We start from the raw sequence: 18,796 nt of genomic DNA, 5'->3' as shown, positions 1-18,796 counted from the left end.
ATATAAGGGATATGCCCAGCAGAAACAAACGAAAAAAAAGAAAAACGCATAACTAATATCTATATTCAACGCATCGATATAGAATGGTCTGTAAGAGGATTGAATAGGTTAGTCACTATGTCATCGCATCTTTATTCTATGAAATCCCTCCTTTTAGGTATTTTTTATATTCTGTTTTCCTTACTATATGTCTTCTGTATCATGTCACTGAGATGGAACAACTGTAGAATGATAAGGTGATAAATTGGCGACAACAGGTTGACTGACCATGATTATAGGATGTGTCGATTCTTCGGTATCACCGCTGACTCCTGGCGTCGTTGCTACCGCATGCCATGGGTAGAGATTCATGGTCTTTGATGCAACCCAAGAACAGTTGCGGAGACAAAGTTCGAGAGCGCTTACTCCCACTAGCCAGGAGGGGGTGTGAGCCGAGGGAGGTCCAAGGGCTGAGAGCGCTGACACGACATGATGACGTCGGTCGACACGGAACACAGCAAACGTCCGTCCGCCATCGGTTGCTGCTGGATGCCATAAACCGCGAGCCTTAATTATTGTCCGGATTTTTCCTGACTAGAGGCAAAAAATATCAGCTACTTACTCATGTTTGATAGATGAGCACTTTTATTTAAGTTTAATTACTTTAGCAACAAAAAATAATCAGACCACTACTGAGATGCGACGTTTGCCATTGGCGAGTTTATTTTTGAACGAGTGACTTAGGATTACATATAACATAGGGTGCTCACTATATATTAAATTGTGTATTCGAAATGATATAAGAAAAATGAAGAGATTGATGAAAGCCAGTTAGCCAGTGAGGCAAATTGTTTATTTATCAACACTAACATCTAATTATTAAATTTAAGCCCCAAATATATTTCGCAAAAAATTTGGTTACTGATGTTTAGACAGATCATTTTCGAGAATGCTTCACGCAATCAATCCTAATGTACCTGCGCTTTAAGCTCGGCCTCGAGCCTACTGGTTGAGCGTTGTTCAGCCACGCTGCGAACGCCATCTGACGGAGGACCTCCGTATTGCCACATCCGAAAGTCGGCCGCATGTGAAGCACCGATTATATCCGAAAAGTATGTTAACCATGCGTCTGTGAAAATAGTTAATAGCTACACGTTAAGCAGGCTAGATCCTATTCTCATCGCTTTAGTGCTCGAAACGTAACGACAGTACGCATCAATAGAACGTGGTATTGCATGGACTTGAATAGAAAATGGAGGAACACAGTGTAGCTTGTCCTATTCCCTTAACGAGTAGCTTGTTCTGTCGTAATGAGTTAGGGGCTAACCTTTAATTTATATGTTGTTAGAATGAGATATACGTATGTTTTAAGCAAATGGACAACTCTGTTCATCACCTTTGACCTTCCAACACTAACAGATGCTCGCAGATAGATGTTGATAGAACGACATATCAAGTATTCCGGTAAGTATGGGATAGCACATATCATAGCTAAATCAAGAAGAAATTCTAAAACGTAAGGTTCGCGTGGTGTACTTACAAAAAACCCAACACTTACTCTCTGGATAACCTATTGGATGTGTGTTTTTAGACCAGAGTCCTTCAAAAATGAGCTCGTATTTAGCTTCATCACAAGCGCAGCACTCAGCCAAGAGGGGTGGCTGAACGTCCTCGTCTTCACGCTCTTCTGGACACAGCTCCTAATTATATGAAAATGAACCATTAGATCAAACTGTCGCGACCAATCGAGCTCAATCAGTAAATATTATGTATTGTATTAATAGTATTGTGTATTTCGTGAAGTGTTAGACGTTCGGCTATATGTACATGGAATCTACAGGATAATTCGTAATTTGTTTCCTAGATCCAGGTAAAAGAAAATGCCCAATGTCGGATTGCGTACAACTGACGCATTTTTGCATGCAGAAAGTGCTATGATACCTTTGTTAGTTCGTTATCGTCTGCAAACCAAGTTTCCGGCGACTCGATAACGGTGGCGCTGCAACGCAAACCAGATGATAATAACACAAACAGTAGTCTATAATAAACAAGTAGATAGAAAAAGATCTATTTGTAGACAAATGATTATATACTTGCATTATTGTCTGGTACAGCGTCACCCTCTCTCACCTAAAAATCACGCAGCTAGCGCCAATAGGCGGCGCCGTCCATATCACGCTCACTTCGCTTTTTGGGACTGAAGATGCAGCATTAACCACGTGACCGCAGTCATCCGACAAAAGACGTGATAACGCATCCCCGAACGTCTATAGTACAATGTAGAAAAATCTACTTTGAACAGTATAATATATAAAAGCACTAATATGATGACAGCCCATAATTAATAATGTCAATTACATCAGTGAAAATCCACGAGATAAAATTACCTAGTTTATTTTTTTCTACATCATTAAACCCTGACCCCTGTCACATAGTACACATACATTTTGAAAATGCTTCACATATTTAGCACGCTTAATGCGTCCATGTATACACGTACCGGCAACAAATTCTGCTCAATGTACCATTTACCTGGAAAGCACCGACAATGTCCTGAGCTCGCCGGGGGTGTTCCATGGAAGCTGCGCGGTGTGAAATGCGCCTTTTAATATCTGTCACGCTCCGGCCTCGGTGGCGTGCTGAGTGATGGTCGTCTGATCCGGCGCTCAGCAACAGCGTAAATCCAATGAAACGTCGCGGTGGAGAATTGCTATATTCAGGAGGTGCTTGAAGTAATACTGAGACAGAAAATTTGCTTTAGCCGAAAGGTCAGCTATGTCGCCATAGCCCCTACAATAGCTCTATCAAAATGCTAGGAAAATGTAATAAAGGTTTCCGTGCGTTGTTCTCTATAAATCGTGTTATCTCAAAGTTATCAGTTAAACTCACTTCCGAGCAGCAAACGATAACGTCGTAACGTTAGCATCTCAGATCGAACCCCGCTAAACTTTTTTCCTATTACCGATGGAGGCCCAACAATAGCTAGGCCATTTCTAACAGTTTGGCATGCTCGTGGAGCCTGCCAGTTTGACTTCACAGAGGTACTAGAACTGCAATAGTTGGAATCGAAATGGAAGTAAGACCCGTATACTAGGGTCTGTTTGATTTCGGCAAATTTGCCGTGATTCATCATAACATTAAGTATTTTCTATGATCTGACCCGACCTTGGACCCACGAAGTATCGGCTACCAGGCAGGCACGTTATTCCATTAACATACTAAGTATAGTACAAGACCGTAATAAGTGAATTATCAATGATCCATAACTTCATTTCAACTTGTTTTTCTGAGAATGTTTTGCTTATGCTATTTTCATACGTTCCCCAGTGGGAATGCCCCTGCACCGCAGGCATGCACCGAATGAATAAAAACCTAAAAAGTTTATTCGTTTATATCATAAACAAGACGCAGGTGAAACCTGCCCAAGGGCATTGTCGGTAGCAAAAAGACTACCCAGATACGCATAATAGGAGCAGGGTTTCCCCGAAACGATCTACTTTGAGAATCGTTGTCTCAAAGTTCTAGAGCTCGAGATGCGCCCGATCCAGTTGTTGCCCTATGACCATCAATTTTTTCCTTGCATCTCACCATTAACTCTGATATTTCAATAGCACAGTTATTGGGAAATATAAGAGTCAATACCCTTCTACGCGACCAGACTTACGTTGAAAACGTTTGTATAGTTGTATTTGTACGTTATACCCACAAAATAAAAGCCTTGCTCTGCTTCTAATTCATGTTAGATAGTTTCATTGAAATACAAGTTCAGATCGTCGAGTTCAACTTCCCCTAAACCATACTCAGATCTTAAGCTTAGGCACTATCAGCTTACAGTTGCAATGAATGAGCAGGATTCGAAATAGAAAAAAATTGCTGAAGCTTCTAAGTTTTTGGTTTCTAATCTATACTGGTTAGAATGCATTATTATGTACTAAGAAAGTATACATCTTCGAGTTCCAGACAATTTTTTTTATCTGAGTCTCTTAAGTTAAACACCAGCGATCATCGGGGCCGAAGAAACAACTTAAATATAAATCTGCTAGATAATTGGATTTGTGCTCATACGCGCACTCTATATTTTTTCACTCGTTTATTTCTCCCTTATTTGTGGCTCGACGGTGGCCGTGTATCGGGTCTTTGCGCTTAGAACCGGACTGTTGTTGTTCATGGAAGTCAACGGTAGTGGTTGTCAGGTTGGACGCAGCGAAAGCCGTACATGAGTGCGTGTTTGTCGGTGATAGCTCGCCCGTCCCGTGGAGGGAGGCGGCTGCTTTAGATAGATAGCCATGCGTTTGTGCTTGTCCAAAGAATAACGTATTCGAGGAAGGTTCCCATGCGAGACGACGCGCCCCCATCTGACCACGCCATTACAGAGCCACTCCCACGCGCGTTCGGGATCCGCAGCTCACGTCGCTTCATCATCTAGCTCGTCGCATCCTCGGAGACAGAGAGACAGATAGTCGGGTCAATGAAATAAACCCCCTACCACCGCTGTAAAAGTCTCTCATCATCAGAAAAAGTAACGCGGAGAAGCCAGTCAGCTAGTTACAGTGAAGGGAGGATGGACAACGCGTGCTCGCCGACCGGGGTGCAATAACGGATATTTCATATTTGGTAGCCTACGGTGACCATTACTGCTAATGCTGTGTTTACTAAGATGGCCATTCGCCGGGCGGGGTGGAGTTTCCTTGCCTACGTAGATGGACTTCATTTGGGTTCTCCCTGCGAGTTTGGTGCCGGACAAGGAAAAACAGGCATAAAAAAATGTAGAAAAAACCTATTGTGTGATTGGTTTAAGCACGATAGAGCCACTATAAGATTGCCGGCGTCAAGCCGTATCAAAGAAAGTAACCGCTATGTGACCGGCGGAAAGCACTGTTTATTTTTTCGGGAAAAATGCGGCTCTTTAATTCACAACATTACCTATGTATGCGAAAATTATAACTACTATATATAAAATTATATAACCCTAATAACAACAATAATCTCAGTATTGAATCATTACGGTATCTGTAAGGATTTAGAGGCTAACATTAAACATTATGACATGTGTGCTTTTGGTTGCAAGGTTCAGTTGGTGTCGAGCATAAGTCCCTCAAGTTACCAAAGTCTAAGCAGTATTATACGAGATAGTTTTAAAGCCCCCGCCCCGGTAGAAACCGATCACTCGATGGACCTTGGAAAAACTCGTAGTTACAATTACCTCCTTTCCTGCTACAGACTGTTTGTCTACTCATCTTGAAACCCGCTTTTCCATAGTATCGTGACAACGAAAGCTTCAAAATTGATTGCAAGTTACTAGAACATTAACGATAGAAACTAGTTATTATTATTTAAGAAAAATGAACACAGGCGATCTTCTTTGTAGCGGTGTTTTGATATTTTGATTATTAGGCAGAAATAGGTGAGATCTATAAAAAGCCCAGAAATGTGCATTATACATTTGCTGATGTTAAGTTCATGTGTAAAAGCTGTAAATGACCTATTTTCTTCGATATCCTTCAAAGGCGCATTTGTTAAATAGGATGACATAACAGAATAGCCCTCCTGTCATCGATTTGTTCTGTACGTTCTTTTAATCCAATAAAGGTTTTACTAAACGCATAGAGATCTGGACACTTCACACTGGTTCGATTTCTCCGAAAAATTGCTACATCTAAAAAGCAGTTACCACTGGACTTTTTTTCCATATACTTTCTCCATACACGTAAATTTCGCCACAACAGGACTACTTTCCGGGGCAAATGTAATTTCCAACATTATGTAGATCTTGCTTGCCTTGAAAAAAAAAACAATATCGGTGATCTGAACTTCAAACACGTCTATCGCGACAGAGTAGCCTAGGCTAACGTTTTTTTTATGCCTGTATTTTAGTGAACGTTTCCGAACTGCGAAAAACTTAGTCGTATATTGAACTTGTCGAGCTGCGGTTTTTATGGCGGAACACTTTACCCTCGGTTCCCGTTTTGTGAAGGTAACTTAAGTGGTTTGTTAACATTGAGCCTTGTACAGCTTCTGTTACAGTTCGTGCTTTTCTTTCGCGCAGGAGAATTGGCCATTGTGTTTCATTGACTCAACCTTTTTTGGTACGTTGAACTCGTTCAATAGCGTTTTATTTTAATTTACTATTTGTTCGCAGAATAAATACAACGTTCCCTTATATTGTCCTTACAGGTCCTTAAGAGGGTCTCACAATTCGCTTGAAAAAAAGGTGTCTTCTAGTTAGTTCCTCTGGCTAGTGCTTTCCTAAACCCAGTATCGTATAAATTTAAGAGATTTTTAGATAAGAGACAAACAACTATGTTCGCTAAGTTCAATTACCTCAGCTGAGCGGGTTTATAAATCGTGGTCCTCAATTACGAACACTAACGGAAACTTTAAATACCACTGGGACTCCTAATTAGGCCTGTGTCTCATTAAATAGATATTTACTTGCATTCACGCCCATACTTTAGGACTGCATCTTTATAGTACATTCATAATTCATACAGTTATTTTTTAGGCACATTTAATAGAAACGCAGCTATTACAAAGAAACCATATTCCGTTTTTTGAAAGCTATTTACCCAAAATTCGGTATAAGCCTAATCCAGTAATATCCTTATCACGTTCAACCAATATAACAGTGTTCAAATAATGCCTTTATCATTCCCATTACCAGCATAATATACCGATGTATAACGATAAAAGTTTAAGTTTCTACTTCGGTTGCATTTCCGTATTGCGTTGCTTAGCATTTTCGGTAGCGTCTGAAGTCTATGTAACAGCAATAAAAAATCACGTTTTTTTTTTTTTTTTTTAAATCAACACTTTAAAATAATGATTTACTGTTCTACTACAGTTTGCATAAAACTAGAGAAATATAATTCGACAATACCTCGTCGGTTAGAGTACATGTTCCTCCCACCGATGAACAGTGGTACAGGGAAAATTAGAGTTGACAGTTGAGCTATTGAGTAATTCAATTATTCTGGCGATAGCAACTAGAGTATTTTTACGTGGAACTGTGGTCGGCCTTAATAGTACGAAGTTACGTTTCGCACTTCAGCGCGTCGTATGATACAGCAGCATGGAGCAACCTTGTTTTTTTCCACGAATCTGTACACCGGTGCATGCGTTAGTAAGTTTTGAGACAAAGTGACACTGTACTTTGCTATCCTTACCTGTGTAACTTTCACCGTGTAGGTATTTCGTTGGCATCCCTGCAATACGAATTGCGAATCCACCACCGCCGATGGTGCGCGAACTGGTCACGCCAGAGTCCGGAGGTGCTGTGCTTGTCAACAAACGGGCACAGTCTTCTAAGCTAAACGATCTGCCTGTCGACGTAGACTCCTCCTCATCACCGTAATGGTCACTATCCCGACTCGAAGTTTCCCCGCCTTCCGTATTATCATACTCTCCTGAGCTAAGAGTAATCAGAGGACGGGCTCGGGCTTGGTAGTTCCTCGATATTGCATCTGAGTGAAAGGATGTGTGCGCGGTTGTGCTCCCAGCCGACTTAGCTACCGAAACAGTCAACGCTTGAGGGTCAAGTAAAATGATGGTGACGAACGCCAGGACGAAGTACAAATTTAACATCGCGTTCTTATACAAGCCACTTCTAAGAGTCGGCAAGTATCCGGAAGTTAAGAGGTGTTTATCCCTTGCTACACCCATCATTTCCAGTTATTAGGGGCAGTTTGCTTAATTGAATTGTCTGATCACGAATAACCCTTTAGCGAACGTTTTGTTACAGGATGTCTTAAAACAAATTCTGAACAAACGCTTTCTTTATTCCTTCTGGTAGATTTCCTCGTCACATAACACATGCACATATTGATAAAGGCATCTTATATGTCGAACAGTTATTGCGGTAAAATTTACCATCCAAATGTTATTCGCGCTTCACAGACACCGAAGGCTGGCGGTGCATTTCACACTCAGCTAGTAAAAATTCACAACTAGGTAATAGTTCACGCGAAGGGAACTTATCCATTGAAGTCTTCGCAGTTATCGTTGCACCTTTTTAAGAAAAAAATTGCACCTGATACTTAATTTGTAATAGGCTGTTGGTTTGTTGCCTTTGTCGTTTGCAGGTGCCGCTTACAGGTGACCAACGGTTCTGGCGCACCTCTTACCTCTTCTCTACCTTAAATGTATGCTATAACCGTGTTCAGCACACGTGCGCCGTTGCCGCTACCATTGACTTTGCTCGAGGGCTTCTACGAAGAGGACTACCCTTTCTTTTAAGACCACCCTTTCCAAGCCCTCGCCGGATGCTCATGTTAGTTTGCGCATTCTATCTCCTTCACAGTCACTCGGACAATGAGACAATTATAATCAAAAAGTCAGCAAAAGATACTGAGTTTGTACTTAATAGAAAATTTAACAAACATTTCTTCTTTTACTTTTACATTTACCTGCACTAGTAGTCATACTCAAGCATTGGTGTGTGTGTCATATGGAAGGAATTCTGAATATATTTAAGCTCTATAGACTTTTGATAAATCGACCAGTTACCTATGGAAACTAACCGACCAGACTACCTGTGGAAATTTGAAGAAAATTTCCTCTACCTACTTATATTAACCGAACGCAACCGTTTTATGTGCTTACGATTTTTTCTAGCACAGACGAAGACAAGACAGAGGTAATTGTTAGTGATGCAAAAATAGTCAAAAATACTCAGATGGATAAGCGTTCGATATAATTGATAGGGTAGCACTCGGCGCTATAACATACTGAATTTAAACAAATATTTGAATTTTCCGGCAAAGCCGTGCACGGAGGAAAATTGGTTCCGTATGTCTTAAAGATACATATGAATTTTATTTGGTACTTTGTATCATCCTTAAGAGATTTGCAAGAAACGCGTATATATATAGATATATACAAAATGATCTTTAATGATCCATTATTTCATGCGCAACATTATTTGAGTAAGAAAACCTAGTTTGCGTGGAACCTGCAATACAATTTAGATGAATGTTACCTCTACGTTTCGAGTTTTTACGTCCGGCATCGCCATTCTATCAGACAGTTGACTGGCTGACTGAAACAAAGTCTGCTTGTCTATGCTCTATTGGTTCGAACCTAGACCACAAAGCGTACGTACGATTAGCAGGTAAATATAGGACCCATTGAATGTTGCCTAAAACCGGACATAAACAGCCATTCATCCCATGCATTTGAAAGAAGCAAATGCAGGTAAGTCGTATATATTTGTATTAGGTAGACTGTACAGATGTTACTAGAGCGGATAGCACGACGAAGTGAGCAAGGTGGAAATTTCACTTATGACACTAAGTAGATGCGTATGAATCTTGTTTCTAAAAAAAACACCATAATATAGCCTTCTTTGTCGTCTAAGTTGAAACCTTTCAATAAGTAATAAGCTTTTTTATTGCACCCGAATTGAATTTCAATATGTCTCACGACCGCTCATACATACCAACGTCCTCTAGTTCTTTTGTCGAAAAACTTTATTATAATAATCCAGTGCGAAATTTGGCAGATACCGGTTGTGTATAGGGCACCCAGCGACAAAATCCGATTCAGAATGGGTAGTGAGCTAAATATCTTGTATAAGTACTGTTCTCAAACATCCATCTTCGATCATCGGCGCGGCGCCTATGAAGATTCCTATCGGGATAAGCTCTCTTCACTAAAACCATTTTCTCTCACTATCTTAACTCAATTGGCCAGTCACTAGACTCCACCCGTTAACATTTACCACTAGCCGAGGGGACAGAGAGTTCTTTCGGGCCTATTGAAGTTCAGACCGTCACAATTTTTGGCGCAACGCCTGCTGCGCCCCGTATGCCACGACCAAAAGCAAAGCTGAATTGTCAGCTTTACCTTAATGCCGAGGGGCTAATAGTAGAATCGTTCTCAATACCTTAAATGCTACATTGATCTCACTCAGTGTATTCAAGAGCTGTCCAATTACCACTGATTCACTATTGTTACCTTAAATTTCAATGAGATTTGAGGTGGGCAGCAAGTAGAGAAAATAAAAATCATACCTGCAGTGGACTAGACATTTATTGTGCGACATTGCATTGTTCTTTGAAAAATACTCTACGTAATAAATAAGTAATACAGTTTACTAATTTTTAATTAAATGTAGTGGGTTGATCCTCTCCCTGATGGAATTTGGTGAAGATGCCTTTTCATCTGGTTCTCGTCTATAAATATCTGCGTGGTATTGAAGCTCAAAACGTCCATAGAATATGTCAGACACGTGTATGAATGTATTTAAGTTAATGAAAAATAATATTTTTTCTGCAATGAGGCCATTGGTTTCTCTTTACATTAACTCGCTCTGGACTTAACAGGGGACGAAGTTAATGTAAAATTAACGCCAGCGTGTTCCAACCTGTATTACTTACGCAATCATGTATGCAAACGATTTTTTATATTTAAAAATCATTAAAAAAAAGGGGTATGTTTCTAAAGAATTTTTTTTGCCTTTCGTCTAATACACGTTTAATGGGGCTAGAGTAAAAAAGAACAAGTTAAACAGGACCAACATTGCATTAATCATAAATTTACCTCCACGAATTGATAGTTAAAAAAATTTATTTAATACAATTTTCCTTTTGAAACAAATAAGTTGACGACCACTTTTACTTATCGTACTTTTAATTAGTTTTAATGAAAGGTATCTTGCAATAATCCTCGTGTTGTAACAAACATGATATTCAAATTATTGTAAACGGCAAAAACTTTCCTATCTAATGTATAAATATTACTTATCTTCCTCGTCGCAGCGTTGAATTTTGAACAAATATGAATTAGAAAAAATACATATATATATATATATATATATATATATACGGACGTTAAAAGTACTGCAGAAAGATCGCCGCAAATATATAGTAACCGTAAAATAGATCAGTCGAAACAGGTCTGAAACTGTTTTTGCAGTGCCTCGGTGATTTTCTAAGAAGTAGGGCCACTCAGAAAGATAAAATAAAAGACTGAAAAAAATTATCCCTTCACTCTTTATGTCGCTTTAAATTTGAAACTCGAATCGGATGTGGCAAGTATCTTCGTAAAAATTTAGAAACGTCTTTACATCTCTAAAACCTGCTCAACACAGGATGCTGCAAGATTTTCCAGCCTAACAAAGATAATAAAGCCTATTTGTAGATTTCCGATACGCGGTACGTTCTATCGCCACGTATATAGCAGACGATACATTTTGGTTCGTATATTTGTTTAAAGTCGTTTGCAAAATAATCGTTAGCGACGAGTAACTCGCTCTGTACAACCGCAGTCGACATCGAGTGAGAGGTTCATGGATGAATCTCGTACCCAATGCATTGCGTGATAACTTGACAACGTTGAATTATGCGAGATGCAAACACTTACCCAACTGTTACTTAGCTCTAATTTCACATCATCGGGCACGAACCCAATCAATCGGGTCATCGGTAGACTACGTTTTCAAGACGCAATCAACTTTAGCACTAACCTCACCTTCATTGCACCGGCCTCGCCTCCTATTTGTTCTACCGACCTACAGTTCCAAAAAACAGTAGAATTATCGAAACTTTATCGGTCGTCCGGTATTGTGCTGTATCGTCATTCTGGAAATCGTTCAACTATGGGACGCAGAGTGGAGAGTGAGAGGTTTGAAAATATATGAATCTTGATTGATTTGAGCTTCTTCATCCTTCGTGTTTGAAATACCCCTGCCGTATATGAAGGCTCTCCTGCGAGCACGTACGCATGTGGTTGGTGATAAAAATATTGCCCAGTTCAGGCCAACAATATGGAACGGTAGTATATGATTGAAGCTGATATTTTCTTGCGTTAATTTAGAGACGGGACATTCAGGGTCGGTATGAAAGCGAGGCTTCAGACAAGTGAGAAATCATTGAGGCATGGGGTCCAACGAGCTACGTTTTTGACGGATGAAGCTTTGACTCAAGGTTAACTGGAAATTTACAATGGAAATCCCTAGGCGCAGTGTATCCTTCCGGTAAGCCCATCGACTCTGAGTATGGACCTAGAGCACTAGCTCCCCCCACCTGCCAACATACAAGTGACAAACTGAAATTGATTGTGACATGTTTTGAATATGCTAACATAATTTGCACTTTGCAAATGATGTAGCGGTGTGTAAACCATGCGCACACGAGCTACAAGTTAAGATACTTAATGTAGAGCTATTGTATCTGTAGAACTTTCCATGAATTGTTTTTTCCAATTTTTATTTTTATTTGGCATTGTTGGCTGTCTTCTCTGTGCGAATAAGTTCTCAGAATCGCTTCGTTTTATGTATAGAATCAAGTAGTGTATGCCATAAGGAGTACGGACGTACGATAGCTGCATACAGCCAGAGGAACCTGTCAGTGCACGGCCTTCAAATGAGGATAATCAATGGATCAAAGCCATACCTATTTGTGACGACTTATGTCGAGGTGATCGTTACGACGTGCCGCATGATGTAGAGGCTCTTTCAAGTGACGAATTAAATGTTTGTACTCACCGTTGGGATATGATGCTTCTGCTCCTGAAATAGTATACAGGTTCCTAGCAATGGTTCAATTTAGTGCACTATAATAGTTACCAACCAATGCACCGCTCGTCTTTGAGCTTTTATAATCCGGATCTTTAGTTAATAATAGTATAGATTAGAGGAAGGCGTCGTTGATTCCGGTCACTGCATCGATGCTGTTACGTGTTGGTAGAAACAGATTAAATCATTCACTGCTGCTACACTTCTACTTCCCATAGGAGTCAAGTATCTTTTTTACGTTTTTTTCGTATATCGTCGGGTAGCTTCTATACACGATTATAATTCGTGAGCTGCATAAGGATAGCCTCGCTCCCGAGGTGTATAAAATTCTAATGGGAATGCAGGAACCCGAACGCTTATGTTCGATCGACTGACGGGATGAATTAGGAACCGTCGAGCAGAAGCGACTTCGCGCATCTCGGTTGTCTCAAGCCATCAGTCAAGTATTGAAGGTATTAGCAATTGTTTTCTAAATGGAATAGCATCACAATACAAGTTAAGATTCTGAATAAACTAATCATGTAAGTACAGTTATATTTAAGGCTATATGATAAAACGTCGCCTTAAGCTCTATTTTGGGCTAGGACGTTTTTTGGCCTTTGTTGTGTTATGCGTCCGTTACCCACTCAAATTTGCTGGGTAACGTAAGGACGACGTAAAAATAATTTTAAATCAGTACACAATGCCATTATACGCAGTAATGCGCTACGAATCCTTCCAAATCAAGCAGATTACTCCACTTTAAGTAAATCTTTTTCATCTGGTAAATTTCTACTATATGTATCGTATTAGCTACTTCATAGCAGGCCTAAGCTATGGGCAGGCACGATGGTAGAATACGACGTCGTGCATTTCGTATTGTTTCTCTTGCCTGACCGACTAACCCGTGTTCGTTTAGTTGGCTCTTGGCCTGTCACTGTTCTTAATGATAATTTTCCCACGATCGTATCGCTATATTCCCGTCGTAACGCTGTCATTCTGCTGCTTCTGCTGCAATCAACAGAAGAAAGCGGCAAAAAACCAAAAGTGTTTTTATTATAAGTCTTATCTAGACGGCAGGAACTTAAGCGCGGATATTTCTATGTAACGACGCACTCTATTTGGAATCGCCGACGGGCAAAGGCTTGACGTGCATGCGCTTCACTGGTAAACGTGCCGGGCGTGTGACCTGCACCGATCTATGAAGCCTGAATGTTGAGTGCCAGCGAAACAGACTGTGAATTGTCGATCACTAAGTGACGTCATTTTCGTTTACCGTTCGTACATTTCGAATGACGTCCATAGCAGGCTGATTTGCTCAATGCCGTAACCGTAACATAGTTTATATTTGTTTATCACACACATCACAAGTACATGTTAATAGATCAAAACAATGGATTTTTAGGAGAAAAAATGGCAACTTGTTTTTAAATATTTTCTAAAAATATCAAACAATCCACAGGCTGTTGAAATGGAATGAAACGTAGATTCCTTTACACAGATCAAACTATGTCGCGCATCGCAACGTACGATTTTCTTATTAAGCGCATAATAATCTTTACCTACATATCATACGAGAAATTCATAGCGAAACCATGCTTATATAAATACTGTTGCAAATGATTAGAATGAATTTAACTTTCGGGTAAGTTACACTAGAAGCAGTGTCGATTAGGGTTGACCTTCTGTGGTTGCTCCAGAGCTTAGACCCTCTCAAATTCTCGAACTAAGGCGATAAAAGGCAAATCATATAGAAAGCAGCTTCATCAAAGAAAATTTTAATGCTTTCATAGGTAATCTAGGTAGTAACATTTTCGGGTAATATATATATATGAGTCAATGTATATATCGAGCTAATTTATAAAGAAAGCATCTAATTTCTAGTCTGAGAAAGACTGAATTGACCACCATGGCTGCGGATTTGGTTAGAGGAGCTGTTCGATGGCTGAACTGCAGCTGAACGATATTTTATATGTCCAAATCTTGTAGCATAGCAGTCGACAAAACAACTACGCCCAGCTCGTGGTCGTCATTTACTGCGTTATTCTTGAAAAGTAAACGTTTTACTTTTGATAATGTCATTATATTACTCTCATCTCTCATGACCTGCTTCCAGAGCGCACTATTAATAAACGACAAATATTGAAATTAATCGATAGAAAAATTGGAAGTATTTTGTATAGTTTTTGTATGGAGTATGCGAAGCTTGCCTTCTAGTACATCGTTTCTAAGGAAGTAATAATCAGAACGATTTCGCAGTAAGCTCAAATCTTGTTTTAAAATCAGCTTGTTATTGCACTATTAATATCGCCTTGTTTTTCTACGCAAAAGACTAACTTTTATTCATTTTTCAGGTGACAAGTGCTAATATTAGCTTCGGCTACATCGACAAATCTATGGGGAGTAACTATCTTAGCCGAGATACGAGACGTCTTGCTTTGTTTTGTCCTACGTAAAGTTGAGTTCGTCCAAAAGAAGGACCCCGACAATGATCGCAGAAAAAGACTGCAGCCAACTCTCTGTGGACTTTCGCCTCTTTTATGATTATAAAGGCAAAGAAAGCACCCGTTGCTGTGCACAAACTGCCTGTTGGCGAAAGACCAATCGGCACGGATACGATGCGAAGGTGGTAACGCCGGTAATGGCAGCAGGGTAGACTGTAGTGTTCGTGGTCTTCGAGTTGCAAAAATGACGCGCTCCTATCCACTAGGCAAAAGTAGGAAGGTTCTGAAGGCAGGAAGCCTGGAGCTAAGAAAACGCCGCGATTTTGAGCCCCTATCGTCCGTCGGGTTGACTGGGTAGGATAGGGGCAAACCATGGTTCGCGAACAGACGACGAATACGAGGCCAATAATAGTGTTTTTTTTGTCATGACCTTTTCTCTTTATCGTTGCTTCTCGTTCACAAGCCGAGCAGCCTGTATTGGGTAGACGCTGCCAGTGGTAGGGGGGCCTCGCTGCCACCATCGTTGTGCCTGAGACGAACTGCCCAGGAACTGAAGACTGACTTAAGGGTGACTCGAAGCATTGCTAGTGCTGTATTAGTCGTCACAGCTTGCCCGTAGCAAAGGAGACACTGGCGGTCACTAGCTGTCTGCGGTTGACTGTCGAATAAACGGGGCTCTACGCGGTTGCATGGCTGAGGAAGCTGTCAAGATTGAGCCAAAGGAGCGGGTCCTGAGCGTAACAAAAGCATTTAGTAAGACAAGTGAAACAAGAGAATAGGCGGGCGAGCGGCCGGAACTATTTGAACAGGCGAGGATCCACCAGCAGAGCCATCTGTTGAAGAAGAAGAGGTGAACATGCTTACGGATCGCCGCAGGACAATGAAGGAACTTTTGTACTTCTTTTAACATTTTTTTTTTTGTGCTTAATTAGATGGAGTAGAGGGCCGAATATGAAAGCCAGGGCCCGTGGTAAAAGGACAAAGTGTTTACCTGTGTTTAAGATCTCGTAAAATTCGCTGCTAGCCTCATCCGTAGGATACTTCCTTTATATAAGAAGAACGCCTCTGACCAAAAGAGTAACGGAATAATTAAATTTCTGTGATAAGAAAGGTTTTCTTCTACTTTTTAGAGTTTGAAATCTTTTCTTATTACCTGCATTTGCTATTATATAAGCATGCGGGTTAATGTTAGAGTGCCAAATGTTGTTAACTGTGTAGCTGGATGCCTATAGGCTCTTGATTTCGATTTCTTTAATTTCGCGAACGAAGCATGCGCGTATCTACGGCTGTAAAACTTCCTGTTCCAGCGGTAAAATTGGCACATAAACGACTTAACGGAAACGCACAGTTACGTCGTCATAGCCCTACCACTCTGTATGTATGGTATCCCTTACAAATCTGCATATATTGCCGGTGACGGGTCGATTGTATTATACATGATGCAGATGCTGCAACTGGTTCGGCGTATCACAAAGAGGCGAAAAGAAAGTGTGTGTGTTTGTAAGAGAGAGAGAGAGTTTATTCTGAAATACGTTGAAGCAAATCACAGCAGAGGCATGAAAGCTGTTTTGGTTGACTGTCAGCTAAAGCCCCCGAGGCCGTTGCGCCATTTGCCAAATATGAGCTTGAATGGAAAGAAGATAGAATGAAATTACAAAAAAAATCCGACTTGCTGTTTGTACACGATGCGTAGCAATTTCAGAACATTTTAAACAGTATTATTTCATTTATTTTGTACAGACGGCTGCATGTGGAGAGTATGCGAAAATGCTTGCACCAGAATAAATATCCTTCGATAATAACTAATGTGTTAGCTGCTTTTATTAAATTGCGACATCTTCAAGCCAGGCTTAGTGTTCCACCGTTTTATGGTCGCGTTTCATCGCCAAAAGTTGTCTTTCAAATTATTCAAGTTCATAATCATCAGGGCACTAGAGTTACCTTTAGGCAAAATACATTTAACTATACTTTCCATATATGAGGTGCTCCAAACGGATAGCTACCCACCGTGCCGTAGGTGATATGACTATTAAACTGAAAAAACGTTCAATAAAAGTATGTGCCAAAGAGGCCCGAAATAACATCTTGAAGACAAATTAATCGGAAGCTTTTTTGTGGAATTATTGCATTTGAAGGTCACGAGGTTCAATTTGAAAATCTACCTTACTCTCATTCCCCCGAATCTGTTCACGAAAACCTAAAGGTTGTTGAATTATTCAATTTTTCTAATCGAAGAACATCTTTAATAATTGTAGGCCGTATCCACGTTTTAACATTTCCCAATAATTTGAATTTTGTCAATAAAATTTTACAAATAATCTCTCCAGGAGAATATTCGAAATTTATTATGATCATATTTTTAATACCACATGATAGAAAACGTTTGTCTCACAAAAAGTAGCTTGATGATTTAATCAGAGATCGAAGCTTTGCGAAATGCCGTACTTGATTGGTTTCGTTCCGACTATCGCCTTCTCTGCTATCGCAGATGATTCTACTTACGCTTTTCCACTGCTGTCCCGTAGCTCAAGTCTAATTAAAAAGAAAATAATGCAATATGATTTACTGTAAATTGCATTAGTGTACGTGCATTTATAATAAAATATACGTTGTATAATTTACTAAGGAAATGCATCTACAAAATAAACCCTGCGCACATTTATTGAAACCGTTTTGGAAGGCCGTTTTACTTCACTGTTACTTTACAGACAATGCCTAGTGAAGTATTAGAAAAACGATTACGACACCATGAGACCCATAGCGAAGGAACAACAGGAAAGAGCCTGCGCACACATTCGACCTACATCATTAAGCGCCGCCGCAGCAGCAGGAGTGAGTTAAACTAATTTCTTTGTCAGATCGGCCTGAATATTTTATTACAACTTACTTTCGATCTGCGTTCTATGTTCGCTAATTTGAACCATGCCGTAATCATTCTGTTCCTTATCTGCAACCTAAAAAAAGAGTAGTTATTGTTTTGAAAAAGGCAAATTTTAGAAAACAGAAGCCAGATCGACTTTATGTGATTCCATTTAGTCTTGCCTGCTTCGACTCGATGTATAAAATGTTTCCCCCCATTAAGCATGCCTAAAATGAGCTAGTAGATAATTTGCTACTCAAACATGTTTCAGCTGTTCTTGTTTAGTCTGTGTTAAAGCTTGTATCAACAATTCTGGACTAATATAATTAGTAGAATAAAGAAAACCTCCCTGCGCGTTATTGTGATTCAATGAAACTTAAAGCATATGTTTACATAAGCTTTTTCTTCTATTATGCTTCAACATAAACTGGTTTTCTTATTATAATTAGCTTATGACATAAAAATAGCGTTATGACAAATTTCGAATTGCTTTCGTATTTATAGTTTCCCGCCATGTTGCCTCCTACCTGCTGCCAGGTAAATTTGTTCTATTTTTACGGCCTGTCAACATACAGTCGTCACAGCTCCGTCACCCCTTAGTTGCGGTAGCAACAACAGCGGCAGCATTAGTATTCCAGCTCAGCCACCCCCCGCGACCGCCATCCTCGTAATCAGGTAAGAGAAATCCGGTTCCGTTTCACAAGAGGATTTCGTCTGCTAGCGAACCTTCATCCGTACCATTAGTGCTGCGGTGACTGCTCATGCTGGCGGTTTGTTTTGATCGCGCTGGCTCCCTTACGCTCATCGTTTTGTATCACTGTTTCGTTTTAAAACGCTGTGAAAAACAGTTCACGTTAACTATCGTGTTTGGCTTATTGTTGTCGCGGAGCACTGTACACATGCAGCTAACACAGTTCTCCGGCAGTTCAAAGAGACGTTTGGGAGTGTTTGTGCTCCGCACCCCTTTCCGATCGTGACCATAAAGCGATCACCAATCACTGAGGTGTGTCGCTAAAAGCAGAC

At 40.2% G+C, this 18,796-nt stretch overlaps 1 protein-coding gene and 3 long non-coding RNA genes across 4 annotated transcripts; 2 read left to right on the top strand and 2 right to left on the bottom strand.

Moving 5' to 3' along the window:
• Positions 1 to 267: 267 nt before the first annotated feature.
• LOC111265222 (spondin-1) lies at positions 268 to 8,752 on the bottom strand (the record flags this gene model as incomplete). The annotated part of the gene is given in 7 exon segments (XM_022841714.2): positions 268 to 573; positions 957 to 1,108; positions 1,538 to 1,679; positions 1,921 to 1,978; positions 2,110 to 2,246; positions 2,512 to 2,717; positions 7,143 to 8,752. Coding segments are annotated over 7 exon segments (1,500 nt in total), but the record flags the coding sequence as incomplete, so codon positions are not given.
• On the top strand, positions 953 to 2,043 carry LOC147752848 (uncharacterized). The gene is made up of 2 exons (XR_015312984.1): positions 953 to 1,091; positions 1,571 to 2,043. It is a non-coding gene; the product is annotated as an uncharacterized LOC147752848 (long non-coding RNA).
• Positions 8,753 to 12,786: 4,034 nt separating the features above from the next.
• Positions 12,787 to 17,013, top strand: LOC111265230 (uncharacterized). The gene is made up of 2 exons (XR_002683337.1): positions 12,787 to 12,942; positions 14,824 to 17,013. It is a non-coding gene; the product is annotated as an uncharacterized LOC111265230 (long non-coding RNA).
• A 222-nt stretch (positions 17,014 to 17,235) lies between these two features.
• LOC111265229 (uncharacterized) lies at positions 17,236 to 18,753 on the bottom strand. The gene is made up of 3 exons (XR_002683336.2): positions 18,301 to 18,753; positions 17,801 to 17,867; positions 17,236 to 17,445 (listed from the first exon to the last, which is right to left on the bottom strand). It is a non-coding gene; the product is annotated as an uncharacterized LOC111265229 (long non-coding RNA).
• Positions 18,754 to 18,796: the final 43 nt, after the last annotated feature.

Source organism: Varroa jacobsoni, unplaced genomic scaffold, assembly GCF_002532875.2.
Source record: "Varroa jacobsoni isolate VJ856 unplaced genomic scaffold, vjacob_1.0 scaffold_945, whole genome shotgun sequence".
Taxonomy (NCBI): domain Eukaryota; kingdom Metazoa; phylum Arthropoda; class Arachnida; order Mesostigmata; family Varroidae; genus Varroa; species Varroa jacobsoni.
Note: the sequence above shows the minus strand (reverse complement) of the source record. Positions and strands in the feature narration are given on the sequence as shown.